This window comes from Cottoperca gobio, chromosome 13 (assembly GCF_900634415.1).
Source record: "Cottoperca gobio chromosome 13, fCotGob3.1, whole genome shotgun sequence".
NCBI lineage: Eukaryota > Metazoa > Chordata > Actinopteri > Perciformes > Bovichtidae > Cottoperca > Cottoperca gobio.
This window is the reverse complement of record NC_041367.1, coordinates 17848389-17872479: the sequence shown is the minus strand read 5'-3', so window position 1 is coordinate 17872479 and position 24091 is coordinate 17848389. Positions and strand designations below refer to the sequence as shown.

The 24091-nt window shown below is 39.2% G+C and overlaps 1 protein-coding gene across 1 annotated transcript in view; it reads right to left on the bottom strand.

Annotated features, from left to right (window-relative positions):
• The window catches only part of tenm4 (teneurin transmembrane protein 4), a 141786-nt gene that overhangs the window by 103429 nt on the left and 14266 nt on the right, over positions 1-24091 (bottom strand). The window contains 2 exon segments of the mRNA XM_029445930.1: positions 4086-4358; positions 5428-5714. Of these exon segments, the coding sequence (XP_029301790.1) occupies positions 4086-4358; positions 5428-5650 (496 nt within the window). The 5' untranslated portion in view covers positions 5651-5714.

The following is a 24091-nucleotide window of genomic DNA, read 5'->3' as shown; positions in this document are numbered from 1 at the left end:
GAAAGACTTGTTTTTGTGAAAAGTATGAACAGACAGAATATTTTTAACTTCTTATCAAGTCTACAGCAGTGTGGCTTATACAGGCTTATAAAAAAGACAGTACTTCTCTATTTTTAATCATAACGATACCGTTGTGTTTTCTACAATCAAGCGTATTTCAGTTTAGGAACATTTCTAAAATGAAATTGGTCCTCTCCTCGAAATAAAATAGTCAATTGTAATTCATTATGTCGAATCGACTTTATGCTGTTCCCTTTACGTTCTCATGAAGCCACTCTTAAGCTTACTCAACGTACAGCAGTCAGAGATTCAACTGGCACTGAAAAATAGAATACCTCACCCCAATCATTGCATCATTCCTCTGGATACCTGCTAGAATCTCTGAATCCAGCTCAAGATTTGTTTTAAAACACTGGATGTCACTGCGTCCATCACTCATTACTTGCCACCCTGCTTGCTGTGCACATGTACACTTCGGTTGTGATGGTTGCAAAGGTAACGCCTGCTAGCAGTGCTTCTAATTTTGCAATACTAGCTGTTTCGAGCCACATTATGTAAAAAGTACTTTGCCAAGGCAGGTCATTACCACTAATAATATTATTAGTAGTATTATTAGTGGTACCGATGCCAAAGGGAAGATTTCCTTTGGTGCTAAAACACAGCCAAAAGTCAAGGCAGTGTTCCAATGAATTCAAAATTAATTTTACAAAAGTAAGAGTCGATTTAATGATTTCAGAAGTGGGTGGAGAGCTCTACAGAAACCTCCACTAGTAGCTTGTGTGCTGCAGAACATCTAAATGCAGCTGAAAGGTTGTGGAAGGACATTCACAAGAAGATTTCACTGGAGTTCCTCGAAGCTTTGCCCTGAAGCAATGCCTACAGTACAGCTACCAGTATTTGACTAATGAGCATTAACTCCAAAAACTAAATATCAAACATAAGTCCCCCCACTGTGTGATTTTTTAAAGAAAATCCATACTTAAGAAACGATATTTAGAATGCAGAGAGACAAACTTCATACATATATCTCCTTAATCAATATGGAACAGATTTCCCAGGAGGATGGGCTAAAGGAAAGTCAAATCAGTGCACCAGCCCACTGGAACTAATTACATTTTGTTTGTAGAAAAATACCAGTGTCAGTCACAAAAGCAACAGGAACAACAGGAACAGGCCTGAGACACACTATTTTTCTCCGCAGGTTATGGAACACATGAACGAAAACAGCTTTTGTGGCTATCTCCTGTGTTGGTTCTCATGGTTACAGAAACGTAATAGTCTAGCCACAGCAGTGGGGGAAAGTTGGGTATTAGAGTACACATCTGGATAAGATGTATTAGGGTAAAAGCCAAAAACAGCAGCCCTCTCACAAACCCAGCAGGTTGGGTTGGCCTGCTTGCTGTTCAGCCTCTGTAGGATGTGCAATGAATGAAGTGTCCTCAAGGGGCTCCCTAGGAACTAGAGGCATGCTGATTATGAGGCGCACAAAAACCTGTACACACCGCATGAATGCACTTTAAACACTAACCAACCCATACACATGCGGTACTAGCAGTCTGTGGGACTCAGCTTTGGAACAGGAGGGTAGCCAATCCAGCAAGTCCATCAAAGAGCAGGCGGTAGGGGATGTTGACTGGCAGCTGGAGAGGTGCCAGTTTATCTCCTGGGCACTGCCAAGGTGCCCTTGAGCAAGGCACCCAACCCCTAACTGCTCGGGGCACTGTGCTATGCAGCAGCCCCATCACTGTGACATCCCTCCACATTAATGCATTAATATAGGTCCTGAGTGTGCATGTCTTTCAGGGCTGTGTGTAATGAAGAAAATAACAACAGAGTGAAAAAATGAATTTCCCCAATGTGACTAATCAAGTACATATTAGTATGATTATTATGTATCCGTGTATCCAGCAATCTATAGTCATGTCAACACTTAAGCTGTGGGATTTGTGGTTAGGTTTGCCATCCTCACTGTCTGCAGAGGAGCTGGTGTAACGGCGCACACATACACGCATTAAAAATCCCCTAGACATAATTACTTTTCCAAAACTCCAAAAATAAAAAAGGAAAAAATACCAGGACCTGAAAGTGCTCATTCTATAGTGAAACCCTTTGTGAAACTTGTGCTTTCATGTGTGACTTGCTTACCTATAATGTAGTAGGGTGGACCGAGATTAAAGGTAGCAACTCATTTCATGATCACATCACAGCTGGAATGAATCTTAGTATACCATATCATTATCAGCATTCTGCCTCAAAATCACTTGAACTCGAGAACATTTTTCCAAAATTGCTATCGCTTATTTGCATGCATTAAAACCAGGGTCAAGTAAGTCACATGTGAAGAGGGGGAGAACTGCCCAGCGGCTTGAATACATTAAAGCAGAGTAAATGGTTTGTTGATTTAAAGAGATTAAAGCACACACAAGCACAGCAAGGCCTGCTTGATGGATTTTAATTAACTTGCCATATATAAATTGTATGTTATCAGGCTTTACTAAATTAAATGCTGAATACAAGTGCTCTTTCTGCTTGGGTGAGTTGAATAAAAAGCTACTTAGAATCTCGATTGTGTCTCGCAGATGTAGCATGATGCTGCAGCTACGGGTGTGCTGAATAAATTCCTGCGTGCCAACCCCCGAACAGCCATCCAAGGAGATTCACTTTAATTATGTACAATACAGCCAAATTCAAGTCCCCTGGCATCTCATATGATCAAGCAGAGGGATGCCAGGTTCTCTCCCTGAGTCATTCGGGCAAATGGATTCCACTTCCAAGAGTAATTTCTGTCAGTTATAATAAGAAGCTAATACATAATGTGACACACTCTGAAATGCAAAACTATTCACAAGGTTCTCTGCAAGGCTGTGCAGGGGCAATTAGAATTTTGCCGCTAGGCCCTTGATGAGTTCTTCTATCTCTGAAGTATCCTGGGAACAGTATCATAAATCTGCCAGTTAAAATGCATGATTTAGGTTTGTGTTAAACTTTGCATAATGTGAAACAGAACCTAAATTCCACCAGATAGCACCTCTGTGTCAAAAAAACTGGAAAATAATCAATTTTGGCAGGAATTCAGGTAAATGCAGAAAAGAGTAGGCATCATGGACACAAACAGGGTATGTGGATAAAGGAACTCTGTCTTCCAGATACTGCCTCCACACGCCACTGAATTATCTTCAAGAGCTTTGTCTTTCAGTGTATACACTGTTTAGCAATTACTAAGTTGTAACTGAGTTCATTGGCAAACACCTGAAGCGCTTCTGGGACTGAGTTGAGTGTCCAAATTGAATTTCTGCTTCCAAATGGAATTCTGTGATATCATGACATTACAGCGCACTGATCTACAATTATAAATAGAATATCTTCCACAGCTATTATTTTTTGCCATTTTTCGGGACTTGCCATGGTTCATAGCTGCATATTCCCTGAGCTCAGGTGACCTTCTGAGCAAGCACACAGGCTCATCTTGGGGGAAACACCAAGCCACAGAAAGAATAATTCAACACATATGAATTCCCACTTCCTGGCACTGATTTCAACAAGAAACCTGCCAAACCATTCCCTCTCTAAGTCCACACATACACAGTGATTCACACACTGCAACGCTAAGAAGAAAACAATGATCTGGAAATGATGAACAGCAGTGGTAATGGTATTCCACATTTCTGGCTGTGCTGGAACACTGGTAATTGTCCTTTCTTCAAGAGGTCAAATACTAAATATGTTGGCCTTTCGCCAAATTCTGAAAAAATACAAATAGAGATTTAAAAAGCTTAATAAAAAACTTCTGTGTCGTGAGCCTGGAATAATTCCAGAGTGATGTGGTTGTATGGATTCCAGTCAAGCGGTGTCAAAAAACAAATCAAATCCAAAGCAACATAATCATCATTTAGTCTTAGACTGTACCACGCAGTCTCTTAAAGACATAGCATGTAGTGCTGCTCAGTGTACAGGAACATGATTAAAAAACACAACTCTATTCCATTAAGACATTAAACTTAAATCCACATGGGAAAAGACACAGAGTAAAATCAGCTTGCCTGATAAGAAGTAGCAGAGAAAAGTAAAAGAGTAAAGTGCCCTACCGTTTTCTGTGTTGTCGTGTTCAGTGTCAGTGAGAGTTAGATTGGAGTTGGCCCTGCTGGAGAGACACGAGCTGCGGCCTGACTTGGTGTTGCTGCGGCCCCATAATCTGACAGCATGCTCCGGTGACATGATGCCGTCTGTCTCTGTGTCTGCATCAGAGCCCACACTGACTGAGTATTCGCGGTGTGGCATTCCCAGGTCAGTCCTGTACGTGGCTACGTGGGATGGGAGGGCCTCTCCAAAGCCAAGGTTTCGAAGGGAAAAGTCTGCCCCTGCAGCAAACCAATAAATACAAAGCACGGGTAATTCATTCTGCCACTAACTGCATCACTCAACAAAACAAAACTGTATTCATTACAGAAAAAGAGATGACAGCAATATCCTGCCCTTGAGAGGTTCAGTAATCATTTAAAAGCAATAGTTCCACAAGCAATAGGTGTGGAGCTAGATGAAGACGCAGGTACATTTAGTATTTACAGTAAAGCACCTATGTACAGCATCTTTCAATATGTTCATTTTTACACATTCATCCTGATGTCAGATTTGAGTCTTGTTCCTACCATGAGGAGTAACTAGAGAGCATTTTCAAATCCTACACATTGGGGCTTGAAAGTAAATCCAATTGATGTTTTGCATTAGTCTTTTATACATAAGCAACATAAGTTTTCATATACCAAATTCACAGCTTTCATGTATTTAAACGTTATATTTGAAAACTGAGACATCTGTCTTCTTTTCCTCTCCATCAAGGTAATTAGAATTACCACTGCAAGTTAGGAGCCTTGTAAAGAAGCCCTTGATGATTTGAGAATCTCACTAGAGTCTGTAACTGCTGAAAATGAAATCAGAGACAAAAAAGGTTTTTCTTTCTTTCCTTCAGTGCGACACCGAAAGGAAATGGCCTCTGTCATTATGATGAAATATTTACATTTATTTAGTAAAATTGCTGACCTATGCTGCAGTTGGATTTAAGGCTACCTCGACAGTGCCAGCACATCTGATTTGAACTTTGATGGTAAATGATATGTTTGTAGGAGCGGGTAAAGGTTTGCATGTCTTCCATGCAGTTTTTAACACCAGCATGGTAAAGTGGCCACCTCTGTTAATAGTCAAACTATGCGGAGTGACCTCTACAGCGACTGAATGTGAATTACCAAGAGACTCTTCATTAAAAAGCAATGACGCATATATTGAGACCAGGCAGTAACTCGCCCTTAACCTAATAACAGGCTTTTCCATGACATTGTGCACTGCCAGATGAAGCATACTGATATCAATGACAATCTCTTCTATTGACATAATACCGCAGTATTTAATAATATTGGCACAGCTAGGGCCAACCTTGCCGGCTGAACTCGTCCACTTCGTGATGAACCATTTCCTTGACACGGCTCCCGTAGGCCATCCTTGAGTCATGGTCGAAGGCCTTGAGTGTTTCGCTGGAGCTGTAGGATTTGGGGTTGGGTTTGCCATCCTCACTGTCTGCAGAGGAGCTGGTGTAGCGGCGCTCGGTGTCCTGCCGGGCAGTGAGCGAGCGGTAGGGTCTACGTTCCTTCACTTCCATGGCTGCCTCCACACTATTTTCAACATCAAATGTGGGTTACACTGCCAGGTTAGTTTGAGTGATTCTGTAGAAGAAAAACACAAAAGAAAAATAATTAGGATATTTTTAATTTATGAAGAGATGCCTTGACAACAGTGATGATTTTTAAATGTAATCCTTTCAAAATGCATCGTCAAACATATAATCAATTTCAACAATGATTAGGTATAATTCTAGTTTACGTTATATAACATCATTGATCATTTGAAAGTCGAAGTCACTGACACACGCACTCACACACGCACACACACACACACACACACACATAACCACGTAACTTTGGAATAAAATGCAAATGCATGTTTGCTACCAGCAGCGTATGCATGGCTCAGCACACACAGGGAGAGCACGGAGAACCACCAGGATTAGATTTAATAAAATATGGCTCAACAAATCTTGCACCTATAAAGTTTACGGTGCAAGTCTCCAACAAATATTCTATTTTATGTGTCTATAGAAAAGCTGGGCCTGCAGCATCTGTAAAAGTGTCAGGTGTCCTTCCATGAATTGTGTTGTTTATAAGTTACAAATCATAACCAGTTGAAAACTGAGGGGCCAAACAAATCTAGGACTACACCGAACCAGCAGAGATGATTAAAATCTGTAACATAAAACTACAACTGTCAGAGAGTACAGGATCAATAGAGAGAGGGAATTTTATTAATTCATTTTCCATTCTGCTTTTTTATTTTCTTGCCTTGAAGGACAATATAAATATACATATACATATACATATGTGTATATTTATATATACATATGTAATGGAAAATATATTTATTTACAGTATATATAAAAACATATGTATTAAAATGATCCGGTAACCATGGTAAAACATATGCTCGTCAGCATGGGTATTTTCCTTAATCATTCAAAAGCTGTTGAAACTGCTGAAAAGAAACCGGAGCAGAACTAAAATGCAACAATGTGTCATCTATTTCCCTTTGTTCTACAGGTGTGAAAGCGCTCAAAGAGACCACATGGTTTAAAGATATTGAGTTGGATTAACAAATGTTGATGTGGATACAAACTTGATTAAAGACTTGGTCACTGTTTACTTTGCAGCTCAATTGAAGAACATAGGGAATTAGTGAGTCATACATTTCCCTACTTCTTACAAATACAATGTCCTGATGATACATCCATAATTACATATCGTGAGCTGAGAACCTTATGATTCATGCTGCAAGATTCTACTTCTATACTACTTGCTCCCACACTTGAAAGTGTATTTTACTATAGGCAAAAAAGGGATGCAAGTCACTGGATAAGAGACCACAGTGCTTTGAAAAAGAGATATAAACTACTCCTGGCAAAGTTTTTGCTGACAATATGCCTGTGTTGTTCAGACAGGGATTTTTCCACAAGATAAGCTCTTTATGAATACCGTATGAGATTTATGCCGGACAGAACAATAAACAATAATCCCTAGTGAACTATATTTGCCCCTGCTTAAAAAAAACGTTTTATTGAAGACACCATTCTTGAGTTTGGGGGTTTCTTTTTGTATGTATTGACAGCTGAAAAGATCCTGGTGATTAATGACTTGGGGCCTCCGCCACATGGGGGGGGGGGGGGGGGGGGGGGGGGGAGGGGGGGGGATGCTTTTACTCTGCAGCCGCAAGAGCACTTCAGCTGCTCCCAAGATTTCAGATGCAGTTTGTAAGGGTTGCTAATTTTTACCTTTTTGCTCAAGATCCCTAAAGCTATGCAAATGCAAGAGAGTGGAGAACATCAGCTTTCTAAAGTTTCAAGAATGTTCAGTAAAGTGCATTGTTTTTGTTTCCAAAGAGCTGCGCTCAGTGCTACGGCCATCTCTCTTCTGCACAGCCCTTCCTCCTCATTATTAATTGGCTGGTATTGCAATGAGATTGTACCTTTGAGGCCATGGGAAAACCAGAGGAGTTTGTCAAAAAAAAGCAACAGGCCATACACAATGACAGATGATATGGGATGCAAATTTTAGGTCCTCGAAAACGTATCCACCTTAAGTGCAGCTGTCAGAATTTTCACACAAAGCATACTGTAAAATTGAACTGCGTCATTCTTTATAAATAGGCTACATCTGGCATTATCATTGTGTCTCAGCGCCAGAGAGAAAAGCTGTTGTTCTTGTTCATCTGTCTAGGTCTAAATCCTGGGAGAAGGAGCCAAACACAAAGAAAATGCCACCGTTGTATTATTTTAATATACTGGTACGCGAAGATAATAAGCAGAAGGTTTTATGTCTCAACAGTAAGAAATGATGAACTATTTTTAAAGTGTTATTATCTCATAGTAAGACACAAGGGACTGAAGTAAGTAGCTTCAAAAACACTGACGGAGAAGGTTAATGAGGGTACATTCACAAAGTCTCAGTTAGAAAAGTTATTTACAAAGAGTGAAAAATGACTGCCATGGATTGAAATCTCTGAAACGAAGATAGCGATCACATGCTTTTATTTCAGACACAAAGTTTCAGTAAAGCTGCGGAGTGTGCATACTGCCAAAAAGAAGCTAACTGCATATCTATGCAATGATCCAAAATCAATTGAGGTCTCTCTGGATAGACAAAAGAAATGATGGATGGTCTGTTTTCCCCTTTAAAACATTTGCACACTCTACATTTTTCAATTGCATTGTCTACAATTGGCCAGGGTAGAGTCAGGTTTGTCCGTGGTTGTAAAGCAAATGTATAGCAGCTGTAAGCAGAATAATTATGTGGTTCTGCAGAGAATGTGTTGCATGGAGCAATGAATAATGAATTTTGTCAATTGGAGTCATCGGATACAGTGATGTTGCATAAGATCCTTGTTGTGTGTTGAAATGTGAATGTGGAGGGAGTGACTGTAGACCCGAACGTATGAAAAGCATGATCAACAAACCAGCTAAGAAGAGTTGGCCATGGTCGAAGTTAACATCTGACCTATTCTGCACTTTAAGGTCTCTATGGTGCATCCATCAACTCAGAACAAATTATGATCAATTAATAGTCTGAAAAGGTGATCACAGATACACTCATGACCATTTAAACTGCTCCAGACAAAGTTAAATACAAAATGATTTCAATTGACACAAGAAAGCAGATGTACAGTACATACAGAATACCATAAAACATATAGTCAGATTGCTGCTGACAGCATATGATAAGTAACATAGGCATATCATGTGTCTGGTACTGACAGTTCACTGCTGTGTGTATGATTTCATTGCCTATGTTTAAAGATTAAAAACAGTTTAATATAGCGGACAGAAAGAAGAGCTTATCGTGCTGCCGAAGTAACAACCTCAAAATTCAACCACACACACACTCAGGCCATTATATTTCTTACGTTTTACTGTTACTGACAATTTTGTGTTTAAAATGTAATCATCTTTGTCACTATAGACATTTACATGCCCCCAGTCCACCAGTGCAACGGCTCTTAAACTCACACTAAAAGGATTTACTAGAGGAAAAAAAACGAAGGATTATTTTTTATTATCAATCAAAACTAATTATTTATTTTTTGGAGTAATAAGAAAATATTAGAAAGTAGCTAATAACACACATTATGAGTTCCCAGAGGCCACGCAAAAAAAATAATTCTGACAGCATAAACCAAAACAATTTGCAATGAAAGAAAGTGCAGTTGTACTGTGTATGCTTGCTGTTTAAATGATGTGTGCTTGTTAGTATAAAGACTATCTACGCATACCTCGTCCAACACTGGGGTTTTTCTAATTGTGTCCAAGTAGCTCTGGATTATCAGCACTTCGTAATTCCCTAAAACCAAATAATGCTAAAGAGGACAACTTAAAGCCATAGAAATGTGGGCAGTGTGTAGCTTCTACCAACCCATAAAACAACCCACCCGCGGCGTGAACCGGCGGGTTACAGACGCCCCTGTTAAACACTCGTTGAGGTTTTTGCTGTGCAGATCGTTGTGACCATTGCTCCAGTGTCAAGAGTTAGTTAAATATGGGATCTAAATACGTGGGAGGTGTTTGGGGTACAATATAAATGCAAATGATTCTGTACTATCCATCAAACAATTAGCAGTATGCTGAGAATTGCTATTCAGTGGTGATGCATATAAATCTAGCCTTCTATCTGCGCACAAACCTGCTTTCCATGATAATTAACCGCTTGCTGCTCTTTACATGTCAAAGATTTCACATGCAAAATCCAGGACTAAACGCTAACTCACATTCTTAGGCAACACAAAGAACAGAAAAGTAACACACATGCACAATGTTTGGCAAATCCCTTGGAGTATAATCTAAAATGATTACAGATTACTTGTCTGTGAAATCACTTAATTACTTAGTATTATTACTAATTACTTTCACTAAGATTGAGACATAATGTGTGGCTGATTAGTGATGACATTTTTAGACAAATGACTGCTGATATACAGTGCAGGAGCTGAATATTTCTTGGAGAACGATGGCTTTTCAGTTCGGTGAGACCAAACTGACATTTTAAAATAGCATCAATGTTAATAAAAATATAAATGTTATTATTGAATAAATATCTAATAAAATAAGCAAAACATTTATGTAATCATGGGTATTTCTACCAACATATATTATATATATATATAGTTAACAGGTGACACACTTTAAAAAAATGTTTGGTATATTTATTTGTGTTATTATTTATTATCTAAACTGGTCACGTAGTCAAAGGATTAATGACAGTTAGCTCACAACACTGCAGACAAACATCTACACACAAAAGCAGCCCCTAGCGCAACAGGGAGGACATTTGGGCAGATATCAAGAACATTGTCTGCAGGGTCTATTGAGAGCAAGGAAAGCTCCATACAGCCACTACTTACTTCTTTTTCAGGAAATCTTTCACATGCCTGGGCTCTATAGAAAAAAGTCCTCGGTCAACAGAAAGGTGTGTTTTCAACAGAGGAAAAGAGACTTGGGTAGAGGGGGTGTGGGGCTGAATAGCTTGCCAAACAGATCTGAATTCTGTAGTGCTAATGCATGCAGGGGAGGGGAGGGGGAACTGTCGTTCGAGGGGGGGGGGGGCAGCAGCCGCCTCCTTCCGGGATCAAAAGCGAGCCCCGGCAGCGAATAAAACAGAATGCGTAAAAGCTTTAACATAAACAAAAGTAGCCTGGGACCGCTGCTGCACGCTCCCTGCTACTAATCACTCTAAGCAATTCAAGGTTTAGTCCTGACAGAGGGAGCAGACTCTGGAATAATGTCTTTAAACACGCTCGGTAAAGAACAGGCAGAAGCAGTCTATTTATTCACTTTCTGCATTGATGTGATATCCTGACCTTGGCCAAATACAGCAACATGTTAGCAGTGCTATGTAAGCCTGAAATTGAAAATGTCCACTTATCAGTATTGCTGCTAAACAACACTGAAATACATTTGTGTGCTTTGCTTACTTGCCATTGTAGTATTGGTGTAGATGAAGGCGAGCATGTGGCAAATGATGCATTTACATATTCTAAACTGAATAAATGGAAATAAGTAATCTGGACTCATGAGGTTCACTATAGGCCTGAGGAACAACTGAGACGACAAATGAATGTGAGGTTCATGGAGGTGTAAAAGAGAACCTCTCCACTAGTGAAGTGCTCCCAAGCATGGCTGCTGAGTGCACAGGTCATCCTAATGGTGACCTGTCCCTCATTAGTCTGCGATTACCGTTCATTATCCTGCAAGGACCAGACCTGAGCTTGATTTATAGTTGTGCCTGCAGCGAAACTCAACCTAATATCAGCTAAACAATAATCAACTTACTGTAAACTTGCTACTGTCAAACTTGCTGTTACAAATGTTTGAGGTTTGCAGCTGTAGCCTGAGGAGGGTCCATAGGACTGAAATGCTGCAAATAAATGATGCTCTGAACAAAAATATTTTACGTGATGTCCCCGAGCGCTGAGGATTGGAACACTGGATTAACACAAACAAAGTATTACACTGTATGTAAATTGTGTCTGTTTCTTATGCCAGGTGTTCAGATATCTGCCTCTCAGAGATTTCAGTCACTACCTTTAATACCATAGAGGTGAATGGAATTTAGTTTCTAGTGGTCACAGGATTTAAAACATTTTTTTAAATTAAAAGCTAAATCTTCCCAGAATACAAAGTCCCTGTTTATCTGAATAATTGATAGACTGGTATCAAGTTTTCATTGGAACTACCTTCTACATAAGTTATGGTCCTTGAAAACTGCCGACAGCAGGTTCTGTCAGGACAGGACAGGTCCACAAACTAAAATCTATTTACGCCACTGTATTTGGGGAGGAGGCAGAAATTTCAGACACACATATTTGTTGGGTCTACAGATAAGGATGATAATATAACCCCCATGGGTGGTGAGGATAAGAACAGACAATCAAACATTATTAAGAGCCGATGTGGTGGCAGCACATCAATTATTTTGCACTTTTTCACATACTTCATTTCTTTCTGGAAGTTATATTGGAGGTCCTCCGCTATTTGGCAACGAAGGTTGGCAACAGCATTTCTAAATGTACGACTTATGCTTATCTGAGCAGATTTAGGCAAAACAGTTACTTGGACTGCTTTAGATGAGTGTTACTTTTAGTTATCACTGAAAAACCTGAACAATTTTGTAGTTGAATGTTCTGATCAACTCATGCACACAATCTGAGAGCTATTCATCTGTGGTAACCTAACCTGGTCAAATAATCATGAAAGAATCACTTATTGTCTTATTGTAAACATGATTTTAGTTCCATATTATAGCTAGCGATTACAGTTATTTGTGGTTATTTATAATAAGATAAGTCTCTGACAAATCTTGATATCACCAACTGTGCTTTCTTGATTCATGATGCACATTGTGTTTTAATGTAATGTTGCCAATTCCCTTTGTCTTAGCATCTTAAAGTCCTTTACCATTCTGGTGCTTCATATACCAACGGCTTTATGAAATGACACCTGCCTTGGTCTTATTATAACATAACTGGTCGTGTTGTACGGACCTGTTTTGTATTGGCCTCAAGTATCCATGCAATTGATGTTGCCACTTAACAGAGGATGCAAAATGAGGTGAAAACTAATGTTTATTGTTTTTCCACTAGCACTTTATTAGTTTTCCATTCAACCCTGAGAATAGGCTGCCTAGGTCATTTAAAAGACTCTGAATAGTACTAAAGGTACAGAAATTAAAGAAGGTAACTCCCATGCAATTGTCATTGTATTCAAATACGAAAATTAACATTAAAAATATCGTCAGTTTCTTGGAAACTCTAATAGAAAATGAGTCGTTGATGTTATCACACCGTAATGCCACTAATGATCCTGCATTTTTTTGGATGAAAACATGGTGTATGAATAATGTTTAGTCGTGTAAACTCCACTAATTATTTTTAAATGAATGTGATTACTTATAAAACATTTAGTAAACATGCATCACTTCAAGTAAAGATAGAAATAAATGATGGACCAAACCAAATAGACCAGTCAATCACTGTCCTCCACACATTACAACACTGACGTCATACAATAAAGAGGAAAAAGGAGAGGGAAAAAAGCTAAAAAGCTTCACCAAATCAAACAGCAACAGCCCAGTAAATCCATACAGTGTCTAGATCCAGTCAAGCCACATTTCAGTCGACTCACGCCATCAGAAATGGTCTCAAATGTGTCTCAAGTGACCACTTGTGTTTGGATTTCACTTCCCTGCCCAATATACAAACAAGAACTGACTACAGATGAAGTCTATATTCACAATGCACAACATACAACGCGTTGCCCCTTTATCCCTAAATTCCTCCAACATATTGAATATGAGTGTGTCCTCAAAGCTTTGTAGGTGCGGTCACACCTGTATTTAGAGATGTCCACCTCTAATCAGATCACCTAATGCACACTTTTCTTCCATGAATCCCATCATCAAGCTGGCCGGTGGAAATCCCCCACTCTGTTTCTTTCCCTGTGTGCCAGGTTATGAAGACAAAGGCAATACATGGCAACTGTGTTGCTGGAACAGCCCTCAGTGGGCTCCCCTCAAAGAGACTGTGAGATAGTACCGTCCTACTGCCTGATACCAATTACAATTCACTCACAATGGGGGTCCTGAGATTTCCTCATGATACATATCTCGTGTAGGTCCAGAGTGAGGTAGTGCACTGCAAAGATCACAGACTCAGTGAGGTCTTCGATTCATCAATCACCACTGTCATAGGCAGGAGTTCCTACCTCAGGATAGAAGTAGCCCTTTCCTTTAATCTTTCCTTCTCTTTTACTGTATATCCTTGATGGGTTTTCCAAGGACATGTGGCCATTCTGTGTAAAATATCACATTATGTATTAGCTATTGAGATTACAAGGAAATTAAATGTCTACCGAACAATGCATAGATTTGATTGTTGTTGCCCCCTGATCAAAATGTACTTCCAAACAGTGGGGAGTGCTGTATTTGTTTCAAATAAAAGTTTCAATCAATCACATAAACTGGACTAATTAGGTTTCCCAACGACAGCAATAATATAGATCTTAGCTGGGTATGGCAAAGTAAATCAGCTAAAATGGGGGGCTTGAGATGATAACATGAGAACCATGTGATAACCTGATGCACAACTCTGTTGTTAGAGACAATAAAACCAGTGGCTGTTCAATATCAGCAGTAAAAAATCAGCACACACAGCAAAGCTAGACGGAGGGTTCCTGCATGGTAATGATCTTACTCTAAGTGCCTAAAGGAGTCATCTCCGCAAGCCCTGCTTTGACAACCACACACCTCCCACATCTCCCATCTCAGCAGCCTCTGGGTGGGGCTAATCACTCTGTAGCTTCATCATCGACTGGATGGCAGCTCCGGCTGTAAAGATGCTATGTCTAGAAGGCGTGGCTGCTGCAGTGGCCTGCTGTAGACACACAGTGCTTGTTTTCTAGAGCTGAGCATCACAAAAGCACATTTGTAAAATTAAAATTAAAAATTAAAAAGCCCTTTCGTACAGCATTAAGAATAAAATGAATGTTACCATCCTTTTAGTGCTACAGTACAGACAAGAATCCTGAGAGGATTTTCCCGGGGCACTGAGAGTTGGTGTTTGCTGATTTGCCCCTAACTGATTATGACATGAAATGGCTGACGGGTAGCTTGGCAGTGCTGTGTTGACCTGCAAAATCCCCTTCCTCTGCCTCTAAGGCACCAGAGTTCTGCACTCTCTGATCCCAGTGGCTGAACATTAGACAGTGCTGAGGCTTATGCACAAAAAAAACGCCTGAGCAATTTCTTTTTCCAGCTTATCGACTATCAGTCTTTAATGCAGCTTTGATTCCCCACGGAAAGAAAAAAATGTTACATGTTATGAAAACACACAACGAAACAAAATCAAAGATATGTGTTGTCGTTTTGCCCCTGTCATCTTGATTGTTGATGCATAAGAGGGAAATGCCCTTTCATATATCAGAGCAGGGCACTGCATCCTTCTATGTATAAATTTAATTCTCCAAGTAAATTAGGATTGATCACCACAGCTCTAGGCCACAATCAGCATCCTTGATCTAATCAGGGCCCGGCCCTAGACAGAAAAGGATACTTCCATAAATAAAAACCATATGAGAGCCAGCAAGTGCCCATAACACTGGGGGGAAATTTGATTACCCTCTCCCTCTCCACAGGTGTGCTTTTAGCCTGCTACCTCCAAAGACTGCCAGCTTCATATAATGCTACACTATGTGCATCCTCAGTGTTGTTTTCCTGCACTCAGGGTTTTACATCATACTTGCATCAGCGGATGTGAGGACCGAATGCTGGAGTCACCGCTAAGCAGGCGATGCCCATAGAAGGCTGGCTGAGGACGATCCCAGTGAGACAGGATCTGTCAGGAGCTCCTCGCCCAGCAACACCCAGGGTAATAAATTACCCAGAATTAACACGTCATCCTGCGCTCCACACAGCAGCCGCACTCCACTCACGCCATGCTGCTTAATGGATCTATTAACCAAATGGATACAGGGGTAAACTGCTTTTAGAGCTCAGATTCTTATTTGGTATATGCTAACAACATAGTCCGAGAGAAATGTGCACTTCCATCAGATATTAAGTTATTTTAAAATTAAATGTTTTCATGCAGACTCATTTTTGTTTTACATAAAACGTACATCATTGGTTAGGAAATGCTATATTGTTTAGTGTAAGAAGAACATGATTTGTTTTATGCTGGTTTTGTGCACACTAACTTACACATGTTCAACATTGTCTAGTCAGAAGCCACCCGCAGCGCTCCCCGTGTCGCCTGTTTAGGAATTCCCCTGAGATTTGTGTCTACGGCCATTAAAAGCAGACTCTCTTGTTGATGCCTGTCACTGATAGCAGGGTAGAGGATTCAAAATGCCAGTTTTGCAGCCTTTATCTCCTTGGCATCTTTGGCACCCAACCAGCACTTTGACATGCTGACAGCGTGGCACACTGCGCAAGGCAATTTTTGACCAGTGCTCACTCATCACAAAAGGTAAACACAGATAAGAGAGGCTCATAGTATCTCATAGTATTTCTTTTGGACTTCGCTGACATGCGTTGACTGTGGTGCAGGTGACAGACACTGTTAAAATGAATACTGATCCTTTTCTTTCTCTTTTTTTTTACTGTAAAAATAATGCCTATTTTATTTTCTCATTGGCTCAAACTGGTACGACTACAATACTTTATTTCCATTAGGATAGCGGCGTCATTTCTTCCCCTAAGCTTTATCTTTTCTTTACTTCCACTTTTTGCATATTTTGCCGGCATCAAGAAGAAACTAGACCTCTGGAGTCACAATGAATTTTTTATAAGTGAGAAAGCATGAAACCTAAAAAGCATAAAACTATGAAATCTGAATGATAAAACCTTACTGAAAAGTTATGCATGTGTGTGGTTTCTGCAATGAAAACAATTCTAATTTATGATGACATTCCTTTATGCAGAAATGGGAAGAGCTCAAACCACAGTCAACCAAGACTGCTGTTATGTGCAGTTTAGCTATTTCTGATAACACATTTCTTGTTTTTCTCTCTGGATTCAAGAAATTTGAAATGCACCATGACTAAAGGCTTTCCATTGGAGTTATATGAATTGATGTAATGTTTCCTTTAAAAGAAAAGATTTTACAATTAAAGTAATTTACTCCTTGCTTACTATTGTCTAGCCTGGTCTCTAACTCAGGATCTAACTGTAAGATACCAACTAGACCGATCAGTTTGGTAACTAAACCAGAGAAGCAGCGATTAAATCAAGGTGGGAAAGTGAATGGATATCATTAACCGCAAATGTAAACTACTGAATAAAAAGCCATGTCAGTTTCACACCACAGCGTTGCCTGTTTTTTCAAACCTTGTTCATTTTTCATGAAGTTTGGACGTTTTTCAGGATATATGACATTATCTGACATTTTTCTACCACATTTCTAACAGACTTACAGCTTTCCTTAAGGATTTTTCAAAAATAAATCCCCACAAGCTGAAAAGTCACTATAATAGAGCCCGATTAAAAGATACTGCTCCCAATTGCATCCACAGGATGAGATCGGCTGGAAGGAAGCATTCATGTGAGCATGTCTCTTAAAATGCTGCAAACCTGCCACATTTGTAAGTATTCCAACCTTTGCTGAAAGGAGACTGCCACTCAAGACTACATGCAATCTGTGAGGAGTTAAGTGTGAAAGAACTGCCATTAAAATGTACTGTTTTTAAAGTGTAATAACTACGGGCTAAATGTAGCCACAAATGAATGAAGTCAAATGAATCAAATCAAAGCAAAGATTTTTTCTATAAAATACGAATGGCTTAAAAACATCCCTTATTAAAAAGTTCATTTTCAAATATATTATATATTAAAGATAATAAATCTTATTTGATTATTCAAGTCTCAAATAGTAGTAAATATGAGGAATGAAAAAGATCATGTGTGCTTCACAAAACGCCAATAAAGGAAAGTTGATCTTTATAATAATGAAGTCTACATCTATCAACTTTGCCTTTTAATTTTACCAGCGGTTGAGAGGACATTAACATTATTTATCTTTGCTTTTCGGGAAAAGGGTTAGGGTTAGCATAGTTCAATGTTCTCTTAGGACTGGAGAAAGTGAGGCATATTAAGGCTCACGTGTGCTCATTGTCTCCTGTTTAAGTGGGGTCAAGAAAGACCCCATTGAGTCATAAACATGAAGCCTCATAAAAAACACTCCACTCTTAACCCGGCATACCACTGAGCATCTCTCCAGCACAAAGACAAGCCTTTATTCCCCTGCACTTTAGGAGCTCTCTCCTGAAACCTCTCGTGAGGTGGACTTGCTTAAAGTTTAATAGGGAAACTCATATAGAGTAGAGGACCTGGTAAGAAAACCTAAACTCCAGCCATCGCTCTGGATCTGACACAGTGGGTTAGGGCATACATTTCTACATGAGACAGAGAGATCTGGAGGCAAAGGAAGGAGTGAATAAAAATACTGAACAAATAACACTTAATTGAGGTCAGTGTGATTGAACGCTGCGAGGCTCAGATGGCTTTAACATAGGTTCCAGATGGCAGGCTGTTATTTCACTGTGCCCTGCTAATACTGCAGGATTCGATGCTGGTAACCTGAGTGTCCCTTGGGCCCCGCAGCTCCTCCATAGCACTGAAATCAGGGCCAAGCTTCCTTCCGCTGTTACTTTGCAGGTTTACTAAACTTTAAAAGAGGGAGTGTTTGGATATGGTAGTGGAGGAGGGGTGTGTGTGTGTGTGTGTGTGTGTGTGTGTGTGTGTGTGTGTGTGTGTGTGTGTGTGTGTGTGTGTGTGTGTGTGTGTGTGTGTGTGTGTGTGTGTGTGTGTGTGTGTGTGTGGAGATGGGGGTTGTGCAGTAGTGCTGGGACAAAGCATGTTAACACCATCTCTGTGTTTAACAAGTTTGGAAACAAGCAGGGGTTTCCTTCAAATCCCCATTGGAGGGTGTTTCGCCTCTCTTGACAGCAGGACAGAATCCCGTCTTTCTTCCCTGTGCTGCCTCACGTTAAACTGACTGAGACTCACTTATTCTGTCATCTCAATGTCTAAGATGTGGTACACGTCAATATCTCTCATTGCTTATTCCTAACAAAATTAGGAAGAAACGCACAGATCGATGGTGCATCTTTGAAAACGTCTTTAAAGCAATGCCATTCATGCAGTATTTTCAGTGTTGTGTTAAACTAAAAGTACATTTGAGTGTCAAGGCTACCGCTGATTATTCCAGTAACATTAGATTTGGGTCGTGTCCAATTATAGGTTTGTTCTTTCTCCTACCTGCTAGTTTCCTTAAAAATTAGCCAACCATTCAGAATGACATTCCAATTTGCATTTAGAATGCAAACCATTTCCCTTCCCTGATATGAATGCATGTAGACATAGGCTCCAGTCCCATGTGGTCCTAAATTGGAGTGAATAAGTAAATAAAATTAATACTTAAATGCAAACATTGTACTCCTTAGATTAAAGAAACTATTACAGTTGTACAGAAGTTACTCCTGGTAATGCCGTAATTCTTTTTTTTAAAGCAGAAGAAGGATAAAATAAGTAGTGTGGCAAAACCCCTTTAGATAACCATAGCTTACCGACATTATATATTTGTATGAACTAAGTCACACGAGACTACAGTAGTAGTCTATTATTCTCCAAAGTCAGGTAATTAGGAATCAGCCCCCCAACCTCTGTTTTCATAAATGCATTCATACGTAATAATAAGGCTGTAATAAACCAAAGAAATTCTCTTCAACCAATCAATTGGTCAATGGGGAAAAAAATCTGCACGTTATCTCTAGATTAACTAAATCCGCTACAGTGCACTGAGGGCACTCTACCTGTTAGCCTAAATGAATTATAAATAAACTTAAAAGCTAAGCCTACCAATCGACCAGAAGGTGACAGCCCTACTAAATAATAACCTACATTTTTTAGAACCAGAATTAACGTATGTCAGGATCAAAATGATCAAAGGAGCATTAGAAGAAATGTTATTTTTCAAAGGCTGGATATTTAAACTGAAAGTACTTTAAGTATGCAAAGATGTATTTTAATGACACTGCAGATTTGAACGTTTTCTAGATAATCTTTGTTAATCATGTTGGTTTCAGCATTAACAGTGACCAACACAAACAATGTAGCAGTCATATGACATCCTCTCTATGTTAATAATCTTTTATTTTTCTGGGTCATTTGCTCTCCGACCTTCAACACAGAATGAAAATGATGTTCACCGATCCAGATTTTATGAGTCCAGACTTTTACAAGACGAAACCAGGCAGTTCATCACTCAGACATGAATTCAAATAAACCATACATACCACTCAACACTCAAACTACTCAAGAAATAAGATAGATACTTCCTACAACTCAGCATTAGAAAATTATTTTCAAAATAAAGTGTGATAGGCGGAGACGAAAGACTCTATCTGCCTTAGTATAAGAAACAGAAGTCAACATTTTCATATAGCATGATGTATTCTTCTAATTCTAAAGTGTGTGTGTGTGTGTGTGTGTGTGTGTGTGTGTGTGTGTGTGTGTGTGTGTGTATAAACTGTATAAACATTTGTTTGTTTGTTAAAGGAAATCCAGCACATATTTAAATATACAGTTTATTTGAGCTAGTATAGATATATTGTATAATAATCATAATTATAATATAATATTTTTCTGAATATCTTTGCCTCTTTCCTGCATTTGATGTAACCATGTCTCTTTTTTAGACCCACAAACCGCAGACTCAGGTGATCCAGATTCCTCATACTGAGGCATTTCCAGGGCAATGTGGAGGAATGAAAGACTACATTTAATGAGAACTATTTTAAGCATGTTTTAAGAACTTTTGTTGACTTATAATGTATAGCCTAATATTGTTTTTGCAGCAATCTCTGAGAGATGATTGATTTGATTATATAAGCGGTAGATTTTATAGGCTTGCGCTTATTAAAGCTCTTTCTTTTATGAGCAGTTGGTCCTATGAGAGCAGATGATCAGACTAGACTCTGCTGGCAGAAACAGGCCAGATCTCTATGTAGCACTTAACTTGTTCAATCTTTGTGCTTTTGTTTCCTTCTCCTATTAAATTAATGTTTCTTTAGTTTCTTACCTTTTGGGTTTTTGCCTATGAAGCTTCACTGTATTCTGCAATGGATTATTCCTCTTCGTGTGCCTGAGCTTTATGGTGAACATTACAAATCAACTAAGTAATCCGTCTAAGATATCCTACAACTATTAATATATGAATTCACGTAATTGAGAACAGCCTTCATCAGTTATGCCCAAAAACTGATCAGATTTCATTTTCTATATTAAGGAACAAACACACATGTTGTTCCCGTGTCAGCGCTGGTTTTCTCTTGGTCCTCCGGCTTCTTCCCACATTCCAAAGACATGCAGGTTTGGAAAACTGGCAACTCTGCAACTGTGAGCATTAATGGTTGTCAGTCTCTATGTGTCAGCCCTGTGATTGATTAGCGACCTGTCCAGGGTGTACCCTGCCCTGCCTCTCGCCCAATGTCAGCTGGGATCGGCTCCAACACCCCGCGACCCTCTAAGGAGGATAAGCGGTTACAGGTTATTGATGGATGGATGGCACAAACCCAGCTATAGCCCTTATAGTCTTTCTGAGGTTGGGTAAAAACCTTATATATGTACATTCCAAAATATATATTTTCAGAACAAATTAAAACTTTGTTTTCAGGATAGTTAATGGTAATAAAAAACGTTCATTGACATAGATTGTTCTCAACCCACAGAGCAAAGAGTCCTTGAACTGACGTTAACAAATAAAAATAAATAACTAAAACAGGAGTTATGAGCTTTTCAGCTGACAGCAATAAATAATCCCTGCTATGGGTCAAGCGGTGTACTATAGCACAGCAGTTTCCTTTACTATGATATTCTTCTAACTCAGCACAACAGCAGCCTTCCCAGTCATGATCTAAATCACATAAGCTCCTCTTGTGTTTCTGCTTGTGTTCAGGCGCACACAAAAACATTTCAGGAACATACAGAGCTCTACTTACTGCTATGAAGGAGCTGGCCTAGAAAATACAGGTAACTAATGTCTTCGAATCATACCAGCATTACAGTCTACACAGAACTTTCACCCTGTGTTAGCGGAGGCTTTTCATACCTTCTCCTGTCTCACACTCCTTTTACTTTGCACTTTGCATTTTAGCACCACAATCTAAAGCATGGTACCTGTATAGTGTTATGAACAGCATGCCTTTATCAGACATGTAGGCTACATATCTTAGCACCATCTGGTCTTAATTGTTTCTGGACGTATGCCACATTTGTAGGTTTTATAGAATACATGGACAGTAGGTTATTGCAGGAGAAACTGATTTTAAAAAATCTATCAATAAACCAAACGCCAACAAATAATAAATCGATTCAACTTATACATTAAAATACAATAGCACATTCTATGTACATTCACCTTTAGACTCGGATTGAGAAAATACTGAACTCTGCCAGAATCATGAGATGCTTAAATAAAACTATGTGGTGATGTGATGCATTAAATGCATCATTGGTTGACTTGTATACAATTATATTATTTGACACCTGTTTTACATTTAAAGTGAAAAACCTACTGGCAGGTGACAAAATAACGGAATAATTCATTAAATGTGTAACGTGTCATCACAAAACGAATACTGTGACAGCTTTGTTGACCATTTGCATACATCGGAGCCATCGCTATTGATTTCCATCACTATTTCAGATGAAAACTGAGAGAGTACTTTTTTTGCAGGGATAGCAAATTTGCCATGCTACAGGCCCAGTCGACCCATGCACAATAACTACCACCTTCCATCTTTGCTTCTTATTCGTGTTACAATCCAAACAATGTCAAATAAATAAGCCATGAAAAACTAGAGGAAAGAAAAATTCCTGTTTTAAAATAAGCCCAAAAAGCAAGAAAGCATTTCCACCAAGTTGTTAATTTTACGAAAACACTGCATTGAACAATGGGAAGCTCAGCAATAGAGACATGAAGCAGTGTGGGTGGCACAGTAGGCAAGACGGAGAGACGTGCCGTTTTGCTGGAAAACTAAATATATATTACCAAAACTAACAAATTTAAGCTGATACCAAACTCCATACCATGGTAAAAAAAAAACAATAACTCCCATGTACTTCAACATACACTCCTTTATAACTCTTTGATATGTATTTTATATTGCTGTTCAAAAAAATCTCCTTCAAACAACTGAATTTATTCAAGTTTCTCACCAAAAGCTACATTTTACAAGATAACGTTAAAACACAAGTTACTTTTGCCCAATACTATTTTTATGTGAATAAAGCTTTATAATGGAGCTCACTGGATCTTCCAGTAACATTAGCTGTTTTAGCATCGACTTGGTACCAAAGTATTGGATATTGTGACATCCCTACTGACTGATTTTGTAGATTGGGAGGACTAAAGGCAGCAAGATGTACATATATGTACATCCATAAAGTGCCATCAATAAACTGCAAACAGCTCACTCACATTTACCTGGTAAGCCATCTCTTTTTACCAGAATAAGAGCGCACAAGGGGGACTTAGATTTTGCCACTTTATGATTTACGCTGATAGATTTCATGTATGTTTCACATGAAAAATGCTTCGTGCAACTTTGAAGCAGATAGTTCAACCTGGAAAAGGCTTTAAAGGCACTTGGGAGAGTAAGTAGGTTTAAAGAGCATTGAGCAACTCTGTTGATCGACACTGTTAATGCATGCATGCTGTGGCAACCCCATTATTTATTCAACAGTGCACATGTATTACATATCAAACGGCAATTACTTAAACATGCAAGTGGGATATCTGAAAATACAAGCTGGTTGTGAAATCAAGAATATGTTCTCTGATCCAAGAATACATTGCATCATTGTGTAAAAGGTCACTCGCGTATGCAGAGGATCAAATGGTTTCCATGCACAGTAACTTATTTGAGCAGCAATGCGCAGCTTATTAGTGTTTTCTAGCCAAAGGTCACTCAATTAATCAAAGCACTCAAAACACTGTTATGTCATTCTTTTTCAATTTTGAACACCATTTGTCAAAAATGAAATGATGTGATATATTCAGGAGCTGATGTCCACTAACGATAAAACAATACTCAGCACATGAATGATAGTGAAATCATTGGGCAGTTTCTCCATTCTCTGGACAATGTCAGCTATAGCTTTGAGTAGAGGTTATCCTAATATTTAAAGAGCAACTTCACACTGAATCTTATTTGAAGGAGATTCATATCTGGACTGACATCTGTGGGTTGAAAAGTTTAACTCTGCTGTACTTCTGTTCCATCTTTGACCACAGCTGTACTGTACCATCACACTTTAATGCAATGTGAAGTACTGTACTGCACAGGCTTTGGACAGAGTATGTACAATTCAGATGCAGATGGCAGTGCAAGGATAATTGGGATTGCTAGCCAGGGTGTAGCTCTCCAGTCAACAGCTATCATTACTCATAA